The sequence below is a fragment of the Styela clava genome, chromosome 4, assembly GCF_964204865.1.
Source record: "Styela clava chromosome 4, kaStyClav1.hap1.2, whole genome shotgun sequence".
Classification (NCBI taxonomy): domain Eukaryota; kingdom Metazoa; phylum Chordata; class Ascidiacea; order Stolidobranchia; family Styelidae; genus Styela; species Styela clava.
Window position 1 is genome coordinate 3,734,459 of NC_135253.1, and position 13,095 is coordinate 3,747,553.

Sequence of the window (13,095 nt, forward strand, 5' to 3'; positions counted from 1 at the left end):
CCATTTCATGACCAAGCAAATGGCATGCTATTCTCAGCTTTCATATCAAAACCACAACCGACATCAATAAATAAGCAATTCTGAAGTTCATTAATCATATCAAAAATAGACGAACGAAAGCGATTTTGTGAACTGGAAGTAATACTGTGCATTCTCCACAAACAGGATAATATTTAACAAGTTTCCTCAAATTAGGGCGAATTCTATAAATAAAGAAGATATGGCATTCTTCTAGTGCTTCGAAATAACAAGAATAAGAAATTAATAGACAGCACCGAAAGTGTCTTTTTCCAATCTTGAGAGTATTCATTTCCACCTACGGAATAAGATTTAAGAAGCAACACTTATCCTCATTACAATATAATACAACGCCATCTCCGGCAATGAAAATTACGAAGTTCTGTACACAATTCTAAAGCTCCTGGTATCACATTACTCTCTAAATAAAACTATCAAAATAATGATATCATTTAGCTTTAATACACTGGTTTATTCCATGAAACACATGCTTCAGTGATTTGAAAAGTTGACAAAAGAGTACAGCAGTTATATAGCATATATATAATATAATACTACTGTGAAAGAACAGTAGTAGTTAATAGTAGACGTGTGGAACATTTAAAAATTGTGATTGACTTATATGTTAATCTCTATATTCCCAAGTCCCCCTCCATACATCCAGCACGCTCGGGGTCACGCTTCATTCTTGAACCCGACCTAGCTTCTCGTTATTTGCCCTCTTTGAAAAGATTAGTCGTTTTACTGAAGGGGGAGACTGCTTCTAGAGTTCTCGCGACTTAATCTTATTTAATTAAAATGATTGTAAGTATATGCAAGTGGGAGGTCGACTAAATGTAAAAGAATTAGGTTTAATATTGGTTACGGATCAAGTATATTAAATGATAGTGGATTTCAAATAAAAACAGAGAAAAGAATGCATTACTATTGTTGATACAGGTAAATTGCTTTGTGGGTACAAATCATGTAGATCATAGATAGTGGCAGCCGTAATTAGTTCCTCTGCAAAAAGCTGATTAATATCATACAGAAGCGACTGCTGTATTTCAAGCATGTATAAGAAGAATTATCAATATCGACATTAGACAACTATACCAGCTTATTTTGAACTTATTTACCAATACGACACGACAAAATGTGCAAAGTTAGTTATTCGCGTACAAGAAGATTTTATCCACCGGAGACAATAGGTAAATAATTCTGATAAAACGTTTTTTATTGATATCCTTTGAAAATTCTGCACTGAAATATGTTGTATAAACAAACTTTGTCAATGAATTTCGAATCATGCTTGGTATATAATTAATTAGCCAGTATTACCAGATACCAGGTACCAGTATTCTAGATAATTTCAATTAGAAATTAAATTTAAAATAATAAGATTAAAATATGTAGGTTAAGAACGCGTATCAACAATAACGTCGGCACTTCCAGGCAAGGAGAAATTTTAATGTGAATCCACCCTTAGTTGAAGGACACCAGTTAAACAGCTTCTTCGTAGTCGCCTTGTTGTGCCAAAAGTTGACGCGCGGTAGCTTTGTCAATTAGCTTTCTTTTTAACGCCTCGTTGATGTCGATTTCTTCATTAGTATCGGGATCAACGATGATCACTTTCCGACTTAAGATGGATGGTGACGAAGGAGAACTTCCTCCAGAGTCCATTGACGATGTTGACATTCTGCTATCTTTGGTGCTCTTTGATTTCTTAGTTTTTCTTGTTGATGATTCTGTTTTAATATTATTCAAGCGTTATATCCCTGTTGAAAATATGCAGTATCCACTCGCAATATACGGATTATGAATACGTCTGACATTTTAAACAGAGACATGGCCAAACACCATCAAATTTAGTTAATAGTAATCGCAATTACAGTTAGTTTCAGTTATATAGGAGTTACGAGCACCACGTTCACAAGTTAACACCAAACCAGTTGAAAAAAAACAACTTAGGATTATAGATTAGTCAATTCACAATTTTGATTCTTTATTGTGAAATGCAGGGCAGGGCATTGGTACACGCTATTCGGTTGTTTGGAGTGCTGTATGAAATTAAATTCTAGTGTTTGAAAATTATTGTATTATAGGAGGTAAACACGCCGACTATTGCTTCGGTAATATGCATTTCTTGTTGCGATTTTATACAGCACAGCGAAATTAAAAAGCGAGTGATATCATATATCAATGAGAGTGACTCGTCACAAAATAGACATTTTATATAAGATATGAAATGATGTGATAATGGATTATAACATTATTTATGCCTCGGGTCATAACGTATCATATAAAAACAATAGGTTGGGGGATGTAAAACACATCTAGATGAATATCATTACTTTAAGTTATTGATTAAAAAGTAGATTTTTCAGATTTATGTTGCCACATTTTAAAAGCGAGAAGTGAAAAATGATGGGAGTGATTCCAACTTTGCAAGTTGTATGTACTACATATTCGCAGTCACGGCATGTTCGAATTCGTAGAGCAATTTTCTTTCGGAAGAATTTTAGATACGATTGTAACAGTATGAAAATAGTCGATTAGATACATTGTTAAATTAGTATTTTCATTCATGAAAACTATTAAAGTTATATTCAATTCCTGAATATATCAGATATTATACTGACTCCAGTTTTGTATTTTTGAGTCATGCCATTAACGTTCAGTGTATTTATATATGATTATCTATGAAACATGCAGGATGTGGATGAAAACATGAGTAAAAATCCATTTTTTCTTCATTTACCAGATTTACTCTCAGTAGAAACATCTGTAGAAGTTCTTGAAGCACTGACACTTCTCGTAGTTGTCACTTCCTATTTATGGAAAAATGAAAAAAAAATTCACGACATAAACATTATGGAAAAAAATTATTGTATCTTTGCGGATATATCATTTATAATTTCATCCAAAAAGTGTCAACTAAGAGAATATCATCAATTCTCTTTGGACTCGGTGCAACCTGAAGATTGCTCTAAGAATCAGTAGGAAGGGAACATTGTACTGCAGTGAACCTAACACGCGAAGTTCTTTAAAAAATGATAATTCCAAATAATTATATGTATATATATTATGAAAAATTTATTTTCATTAACATATAACCGTTGTGGAGATGACCACTGATTTTGTTATATCGATTATTTGTTCCTATTCTTAATTAAACATTTTACGGCCGAGGCTTAGTATTTGATGTTTGCTCGATCACCACAAATTAATTCAAGGAGGCCTTATACGAAGCCTTGAAAACGGAATATGTCAGCTTACACAATATATAATAGCATTTCTACAAAGAATAAAACTAATCTGTGGATCATGTGTATTGATAGGTTGCTATTTGATGTTGAAAAAATAATATTCTTATTGTGCGGTACCTCTGTAGTTATTCTTGCTGGATTTTCGGACTGCGATCTGATTTTACTGGCATGTTCTGGCTCAAAAGGACGAACATATCCCGTCACTGTGCCCCCTTCAACCATCAAGTATAAAAGACCGGTGTCTTTATCAGTGACGCATCTGCAAATACCAAAACGAAGATGAATAAATCAGCACCCTTTTAGATTGTAACTTCAGTCATAGATTTCTATTTTATGAAATGGCATGCCCTTACTTTTGATGGTTACTTTAATTAAAAAATTTCATAATATTCAATAATATGGATGATGACTTGAAAAAATATTTATAGATGCAATTTAACTTCACTGTAATGTACGGTCTATATATTTTTCGATTTTTTTTTACAAACTATAATCTGATTTTAATCTACATTCATGATAAGCCAATTGACCCATTCACTAAATATATATTTCAAAATTCAATAATAAAAAAATGAAGCTTAGAAATAATATTAGCAATAGTTTCAAATGTTACAAACCTTCCCATCAATTCAGAATAATTCAAATTTTCTCCAGTTACAGGATCGAAATAGCTTTGTGTTGTTTTATTTTCAAGATCTTCTGCAAGTTTAGCATCAACCAATGCTCGCTTCAATGCAACTTCTGGTGTTATGCGTACAGGGCTCTTGATGTCAAAAATACCTCCTGTTGCGATTTGAGCCTCAAGCAATCTAAAATAAAATAATAAAAATAAAACATTGTCACATTTGGTAATATCGCTTGACTGATAGTTCTCCCCATCCTTACTAAATAGCAACAAATCTTCCATATTTCATATACTAACATGAAACAAATGCCTCTAATAATAAGACTTAAGTTATTAGACAGTTTTATCTATAAAAGTTTGCCTTCAGCGAAGTCTATCACAACAATCAACCAAGCACGAAAAAACTACATCACAAATTGCGAATCTTTTCGAAGGCTTGTTGTCACATTCAGCTCATTGCAATCTGAATTTCATTTAACAAAATGGGCAATAAAATGAACTGTGTCAATTACCTTATTCCATGTCTTCGAACCACAATATGGCGATTCATAGCTTCACACAAAGATAGAAGTTCTCGTTTGAAAGGCTCTCTGTAGCCGGTAACAGCACGGTGAGCTCGTTCTACGACATCTTTAAATTCCCTGGATTCAAAAATAAAATATTGGAAAGTGAAATAAATAGATCGGTTTAGAAACCCTAAAGTATCGCTATTTATAATAATACAGATTTTGATGTGTTTCTACTGTGATATATACATCACATATATCCAGCATTCTACCTGTCGATGATTCCCGATCTAATTGCTGTTTCTATCGTAATTACTTTTCCAGTTTGTACATCTATGATTTTAGCACAACATGCTTGAGCTTCCAATAGTTCAAACGCTGTTCCTCGTCTGATCAAACCAGATTTGGCAGCTTCGTAAATACTGAATCGCTCACCTGCAAAAGTTCGTATAATTTTATTACACTACAAAGTCCCATAGGTAATGATAAGGTATACTATACAATACTCTTGATTATATGGTATATAAGGATGTAGTGCAGTGATATTAGAGGTTTACAATATGTTGAAAACGAAATTTTGTAACATGAGGTAAACCTTACAATTGATTACAAACACGGCTGTCCGTGTTAAAAAATTCACAAAATAATAAAGTTTTTTGAGTAAATCAGTTGTTCTTTATCAATGCACTCATTGATATTATTAGATCTCCCTAGAAACCTTCAATACATTTATTTCAACAAAACAGAACATCTGATTCTCCCTTCGTGTTCCTGAGTACGGGTTCGATCCCACCAATAGAATTTAAGAAATAGTCATTGAGGGGTTCAGAATTACAGTACTAGTTTAAGGGTACAAGAACATAATTGCATGGTATTTATAATGATAAATATTAATTTTGGTGAATACATGGTGAGACATTACAGCCACCACAAGCAGATGAAGAAATATCTGACCCTAGATCGTTAACCTACAAATCCAACGTAGTTAGATCCATCGCTCCAGCAATTTCAAAATAAAAGTGAAATTAATAAACAATACTCAACCTACCAGTATCTGTATTGATCACTCCAGCTATGGGCATCGTTCCATCTACAAAAACTCTTAATTTGGCAACCATATTATCTATCTCTCCTTGTGATACCTTCCCTTCTTCTACTCGTTTTGCAATGGACTCATCCACCCTCCTTGCCAATACTAAATCGTGCAATGTGACCTGGCGCCCTGTTCGTGATTGGAACATTACCTGGAAAGATGGACGAATTCGAAAAATATATATGATCAATTATAATGTTGTAATGAATTTCTGTTCAATTTCATTCTAAAATTATATTGATTCACTTCGTTTACTTCTATGCGGATTATTTTTTCTTAGTTCCTGCTGAAAAAGTTGATTATGATTCCACTGAAGTAAAAATACTTTACTAAATAAAGTTGCTCGAAATATCGAATATGTTACCTTTGACCTCTTTGCGGAACTGACAGCCCGATGCGACCGTAGTGGTAACAATCTCATACCGGTATCAGAGTCTATAACACATCTGCCAATGAAAAACAACAATTTAACCTGATTGTTATTAGATTATGCGAATCTAGTATTGATTAAAATTTGAAAGAGATTTATTTAAATTGAGTATTGAAAAATAACCTGTTTAAGTGAAATATTTCTAATTAAACCACGAATGCATTCAAAAAGAAAGTAGTTTATAATGTAATTCAACCTTACTAAACGATAAACACACATGAATTATTGGTATTCTATGTAGGAATTCCCATTCTATGTGCTGCTATATAGGAAAAATCTGGTATGATTTAACTATTTTGATTTTTTTTTCAATTCAGTTTCAAAATTGTATCTTGACCGAAAGACTCGATGAACAGATATTACAACTAAATAGAACGCGCACACTCGTATAAGATTGAAATGACACAAAGCAAATTTAATAGTATATTTGTTTTTTGAAAACCTTCTCCAAATGAGAACTCCAAAGTAGTTATGGTTATACCTTTCCATCAGTTCCAAGTAGGTGAGATTTTCTTCGGTATTAGGATCAAAGAATCCTCTTGTGTCATCACCAGGATCCTCCAGAATCTCATTCATTCTTTGATCGAACAAACCTCGCTCGTATGCGACATCTACTGGCAAACGATGGTTTGCATTGGGATCGATGATTCCTGTCGTAAAGCAAAATGAATTATGAAACGGATCAGAAGCAAGTGGTTAATCTGTGAAAATTCACTAACGTAAATCTCATAAATCATTGGAAAATTTATTGAGTAATAATTCTAGCACATAATACCACCGGTCTTGAGTTATGTATAGTATATTGGCATACCTCCCGTTGCTATCTGGGCTTCTAGAAGTCGAATTCCGTGTTTTTCAACGACGAGTCCTCTCTTCATCGCTTCGAATAAAGAGAAAACTTGAGAGCTCAGACGTGTAGTGAAGCCATACACTGCTCTCTCCGCTCTGTAATAATTTCTTATAATAGCTTACTGAAGACTAACTTACTTTGATATTTCAGTGTAGATTAGGCTCTTATATTATAACAACATTTCTTAAAATTCGACTTGGGGGCATAAAAATAGATTCAAATAACGCAAGTGTGCGCAACGAGTACCGTAATATTTGTATTTAAGGCCCGCCAATAAAAGTGTCGCAAAACAGTACAGGACAACACGTGGAGAGCATATTCAGCATGACTATCGGAGCAAACAGTTGTCTACCGAACGACCTATGTATATATACAGTAATGCCATTTGTGGTCACCTTGTTAGCACCGCTTCAAATTGTCTGTCGATTAATCCGTGTTTGGATGCTTCCTGTACGGAATATCTTGCTCCAGTTTGTGGATCTAAAATTCTTCCAGTTGCTGCCTGTGCTTCCAACAGGCTAATAGATGTCCCTTGATATATAGGAAGTTGGTATATAAGTGTTTATGGGTCTGAATATATTTATATGTGTACATATGTGCACAATATGTTGTGTTAATTAGGTTGAATTTTTTAAAGATAACTTTATAGCGTTATCGTTTTCTAGTTAACCTTTAATACAGAAAGGGAAATGAGATGTATAAATATATTACCCCGTCTTATGAATCCTTTCCTCCAAGCAGCATAAATTGAAATCTTTTCGCCACTATCTGACAACAAAATACCAGATATTGGTTCAGCTCCGACCAAATATTGCTGAAGCTTCGCTTCTACGTCTTTCTCCTCAATTGTACCTGTAAATTGAACAATTATTATCAAGTTGGATATATACGTGGTGCGGCAATACGTCCATCCTTTTTATTTAAGTTGAAGATATTTGAAATCATAGAACAAGTCTTAGCATAAAACATTTAATTTGATTGAGAGTATATATCTTGTAGTGCAGTTGCCATAATAATCAAATTAGCTGCCTACATGGTAACAAAATACCTTACCACAATAGACCACACATCTGACAAAATATCAATCACTTTTAACTGGCTTTACCTGTCCCGAATCTAAGTATTTTTAATTTAGCTGAAAATGAAATATTCATAGTTTTGACAAATCCAATGGGTATTCTGTTGGTTAACTTCAAAAAACTTGAGAATAGTTGATACCTACCTCACTGTGTCTCTTGAATGTCATATCTCACTTATACCAACTGTCCCACGTGATGATACAAGTGAGACAAGGGAACAAGTAATGCAAAAATGGGGGGTATATGTTGCGGAAGTGATTCATGCCAGAAAAATGGGGCAAGTAATACAAGTGTGGGATAAGTATGCAAGTATGAGGCACGTAAGACAAGCGGGACCACGTGGTACACATGGGACGCGTGAAACAAGATATACAAGGGGGAAGCGACATTTTTGACACACTCCTGCTACTATATATATAGTTATACTTATTACTTGAGTAGCGTAATAGTTATTTTCATTTTAGTTTATGTGTTTACCTTCTTCAAGCTCTTTGACAGTTTCTTGAGAAACAACTCCAGATGCAAACAAGTCTTGTAGAGTTGCCTGTCTATTCCATCCCGATTTGAATTTTATGTCTTTACTAGACCTGGTCGGTCAGAAAACATAAAAAGAGAATCAACATAAAACATGAGATTTAATATCTTTTACTATTTCAATATTTAAATTGGTAAACCAGAATTATTTTATATAACAAGCGACATTCGTTCTGCTAAATTTTGAACATCAAAGTTTTAAATATTGGCCCATGTAAATGTATGTAATAAATAATATAAAAGTCATATTCCATACAATAATCAAAAGGTGCTTTGAATATATATATGTTCAATGATAATATATGCCATGAGCTTAACAACACCTTACCTTTTTCTCTGTAATTTGCTCTTGAAAGTTTCCGTCGTTGTTATTATTGTAGTTGTAGTAGACATACTAGACAAAGAATCTTTTGATTCTTCTACAATTACATCTTTCGTTGTTTGTACATCCATTTTTTCATCTTCGGCACTGCTGCTACTTGAACCGGGCTTCTTGGTATCGGACTCTTCTACTTTTACATCAAATTCAACAGGAGAAAATTGTTGAGAGCTCTCGAGCACGACACTCTTTGTAGAAATTTCTCTCGTTTCTATATCAACATCCTTTTCAATCATCCTTGTCATTTCCGAGCGGATCTTACGTTGCCGTTCTTCATCAGAAGAATTCGGTTTCTTTTGAATTTGGGATCTTTTTATTGCGAACGAATCGTCATCATCACCTAGATTTAATATTATGAATAAGTCTATTGATTGATAAGATCTATTAATGTCAAGTACAATACGTGCAAAAATGCCGATGGATCGTTTTGAAAAACTGTTGTTAATCTCGTTGGGATCGTTGTTGTTGCGGTGAAATTTTTTTTTTCTTAGCAGCTAATGGACTATCGACTTGAAATTCCTAGTAAGATGAAAGCTATTAGTCCTATTAGTCCCGGAATGTCACCCCAAATTGTGCTGGTTTACTTGATTCACGGTCACACATTCATGTAAATTTCGGTACAATTGTTTTAACTTTTGGCTAAAATTTTACTAACAATGCCGTGGCCATACAAGTAATATTGACCTTCACGTCCGTGTATATCTGTGCATTGTTTTCTTATGTAGTTTACCTGACATAACTGGTGTTTTAACCAATTCAATTCTCGCGGAAGATGTTTCAATTTCTCTCGTTGTCTTTTTTCGTATTCTTCTCTCGTCTGAGGACGATTCGGATGCTGATGTTCTCGGAAGAGAAAATTCCTCTTTTCTCTCTCTGGATTTGGAACGGGAAGGCGATATGACGTCAAGGCTTGTGGATGAACGTACGCTTACAGAAGTCTTAGGTCCGCGACCGCGTTCTTGAGATTCGAGCGGGAACAAAAGCACTCCTGTTTCAACATCAGTTACACAAAGAGACACAATCTCTTGGTACGACATATTCTTCTGTGTGTTAGGGTCAACGAAGCTCTTACTGTCGTCACTCTTATCGTAGAGCACATTTAGAGTATGCTGATTCAACAACCTTCTTCTATATGCAGCTTCAAGAGGCAGCCTGTGATTTGCTTTAGGATCAATAATACCTGCAATTGGAACAAGGGGTTAGATATTTCGAAATCAGGGGTTTGGATGGATGGTTTATAACTCCGTGAATGAATTCTTCGGTTTAGATTCGGTTTACCTCCTGTGGCCAACTGCGCTTCTAATAGTCGAATTCCTTGGCTTTGAGTAATAATTCTCTTATCCATTGCTTCAAAGACGGAATATACTTCATCACTAGTTCTTGTTGTGTAACCGTGAACAGCTCGCTCTGCTCTGGCTAATGTTGCTTCGTATCCACTGTAAGGTTAAAACAATGATAGTAAAGATACGTCGAAAGAATAACTGACAAAATTAGAAATTTGGGAACAGCAGTTATCTGTACAAGTTTACCTGTCAATAAATCCTTCTTTGTATGCCTCCGCCACTGTCATGGTTTTACCAGTGTAAGGATCAACAATATTACCAGTTGCTGCCTGTGCCTCTAACAATCCAATTGCTGTACTACGGCGAAGTAGACCTAGAACAAAATAAAATCGAGAATAACAGTAATAATTGAGCAAATAAATAAGAAACCGCAATTTTAAAGCATAGAAATATAGAAAAAGGGTAATAGAGATCTCGAAAAAATCATATATTAATTACCCCCAATAATATTTGAGATAAATAACAACACAGATGAAAAAAAATTTGCAGTGATAAACTATTGTAATTTCTCAAGTTGATATGTGGCCAATAACAATACATACAGTAGTTTGTAAATTGGCGAAACGACGTTTTCCGAAATCTTACCGTACTTTTATCGGATTCCTGAATACTTAATAAATATCTATTGTGTTATGCAACATACCTCTTTTCGCTGCTTCAATAATCGAGATCTTCGTACCGCTTTCAACTAAAAGAATTCCTCCAATAGGTCTATTGCTTGTAATATATGGAGTTATAAGTTGCACAACAATTTCATCAGTTGGCTCCATCTGCCCTGACTGAAAAAATATATGCACACGTTTGCGTTAGGTACTCAGACTTACTTATCTGAATTGCGATTTCTGTTATGTATATACAAGGGCCCTTTTCTTTTTTAGGTATAAAAACCATTATATAAATAAAGCCTCACTTCTAGTTTCATCCTCGTGTTTGAATCGATGATTCCGGCATCATGTAAAGTTATGAGATCGACCGTTTTCCCCCATGATGTCGTAAATATAACCTTCTTTGGAGGAGGAGGCAAATCGACTGCAGTTTCTGTCTTGTAATGATCTTCCGGTGCGATGTCAAGTGAAATAGGTTGTAGATCTTGTTTGCGTTCGAGATGTGCTTCAGACGTCACCATTTTGATGTCTTTCTCGTCTGTGTCGGTTCCAGTGGCAACTAAATGTTGATCAATGAGTTTCACGGCAATGTCGCGCTGGGTTCGTACACGGATTCTTCGCCTTCCTTCATCTGATTCAGACAACGATGAAGAAGCCGATTTCTGCCAAAAAATAGAATTTGTGTCTGCTTGTCTTGAACAAAAACATTTGTGAAAGTGGGTTTTCAAACTAACAAAGTTGAAAGATTCTTAAAAAAAGCCTAAATTCACCTACAATCTAGATGATGTGGAAAACGTGTTCGTATATTATTGCAAGTCTTTTGAACAAATTTGTCTGTTATGTCAACATAAGTAATTTGCAATACGTTTATTTACCTGTATTCCTTTCTCATACAAATTAATTACTTTTGGTTCAACTGGTTGTTCATCTTCAGATGACGATGAATCGGATGACGTTGTTGATTCCAATTTCTAATGAGTTCAAAAAGCAATATAGCATAGAGAAGCTTGCATAAACGATTTGAAAATATTTTACAATGCTTGTATGTAGTCGTTTTGCTTAAATATTATACCGCGTTCACTCACCAATGTTTGGGTTTCCGCATCAGCCATTCCCATTACCATCGGATCTTGTGGACCACGTATTACTTTTGGTTTCTTCTTTTGTGGTGTTTTGGTTGTTGGAGCAACCTTGAGCAAGATATCAATGTAATCAAAACACAGCCCAAAATTGTGCGAAATATGAAATTGTGTATTTTGTAAGCAGTAATATCTAGGCGCAATTAGAAATAAATCTTTACCAATGTCTGAGTTGATGTGGCAGAAATTGGTGACGCATCACCCTCTGTTCGCGAAGATGGGCTCCATGGTCTGGGTCCATATCTCTGAAGACAAAATTGGAGGAATATATATAAAAAAAAAAAACTAAATTCTATTCAAATATTTGAAGCAAAATAATTAGTTTGAAAATTCACAATGAAAGTCGATTTTGATTTCCGATGCTACGTCACTCTAATTATTTACATCATTCTACAAAGAATATATAAAACAGAAAATATAGAGTAATGATAAAAAGTAGATGGGAGAAAGTAGGACCTTGCTTCACAAATCAACAAAAATAAATATACCGGTTGTCCTTGTGCTTGGGAAGCATATCGTTGAACTATTTCTTTCTCAGATTCAGAAGATGGCATCGAACTGGATCTCATGCTCTAAATAAAAGTGTTCGGTGATTTGTATTGAAATTTTGATATATTTTCCATAAAGGTGTTTTCTACCAATGCCAAGAAATTTGGAAAAAAATAAATAAAAATTTTCTCACCGATTCGCGTTCAATTGTTGATGATGGTGATGGTTTGTATTTTTGTGATCTAGGCACTTTGCGTTTCTTCTTTTTATTAGGAAAATCCTAAATAAATGTAATGCAATTTAGGATACGCAGAAATGAGATAGACTTATTATGAAAAAAAGTATGTAGTACATAATATATCAGAATATAATACCGCTGTTTGTGTTGACATCTCCCCAGTAATAACTGAAATTTCCATCTCAGCTTCAGATGATGACGACGATGAGGACGAGGATGACGATGATGACTTAGCCATCTGAAGAAAATGCGTGTTTGTAAGGAATGCATGCTTTCGAACTTATGGAACATAACGTAACCAGTGGCTTAAACAGATCATAACAATTTGTCAATATTACTATATATATATATATTTATTTTCTATTATTAATGTTAGTTGCTGCCTGTTTTGTGCAGAGAATTATTGAGCATATATTAATATACATCCTAGTTACCTCAGTTTGAGTTCCCTCCATCGTAACTTGTGCTGGTTTTGGCTGAAATGAAATAGTTTTATTCTTCATATTCATGTGGAATTAT

General features: G+C 34.4%; 1 protein-coding gene across 1 annotated transcript; it reads right to left on the reverse strand.

The window, feature by feature from the left end:
* Nucleotides 1-476: 476 nt before the first annotated feature.
* Nucleotides 477-13,063, reverse strand: LOC120327154 (epiplakin-like). The gene is made up of 26 exons (XM_039393576.2): nucleotides 13,011-13,063; nucleotides 12,713-12,814; nucleotides 12,532-12,618; nucleotides 12,338-12,421; nucleotides 12,011-12,094; nucleotides 11,796-11,900; nucleotides 11,586-11,681; nucleotides 11,016-11,372; nucleotides 10,749-10,884; nucleotides 10,292-10,418; nucleotides 10,041-10,198; nucleotides 9,493-9,942; nucleotides 8,712-9,102; nucleotides 8,327-8,436; nucleotides 7,482-7,622; nucleotides 7,166-7,301; nucleotides 6,732-6,865; nucleotides 6,402-6,570; nucleotides 5,855-5,936; nucleotides 5,446-5,641; nucleotides 4,670-4,832; nucleotides 4,404-4,532; nucleotides 3,884-4,075; nucleotides 3,384-3,525; nucleotides 2,759-2,828; nucleotides 477-1,745 (listed from the first exon to the last, which is right to left on the reverse strand). Exons 1-26 carry the CDS (start codon nucleotides 13,029-13,031, stop codon nucleotides 1,501-1,503), a joined length of 4,107 nt encoding a protein of 1,368 aa, XP_039249510.2. The 5' UTR covers nucleotides 13,032-13,063; the 3' UTR covers nucleotides 477-1,500.
* Nucleotides 13,064-13,095: the final 32 nt, after the last annotated feature.

Bases quoted from the DNA above. Each gene is read 5' to 3' on its own strand.
- LOC120327154 (XM_039393576.2), bottom strand. From the start codon at position 13,031: ATGGAGGGAACTCAAACTGAG. The intron at 11,373-11,585 runs GTAAATAAACGT...ATTTTTTGGCAG, and splicing joins TGTATGAGAAAGGAATACAG to AAATCGGCTTCTTCATCGTT. The intron at 10,885-11,015 runs GTGAGGCTTTAT...ATATTTTTTCAG, and splicing joins ACACGAGGATGAAACTAGAA to TCAGGGCAGATGGAGCCAAC.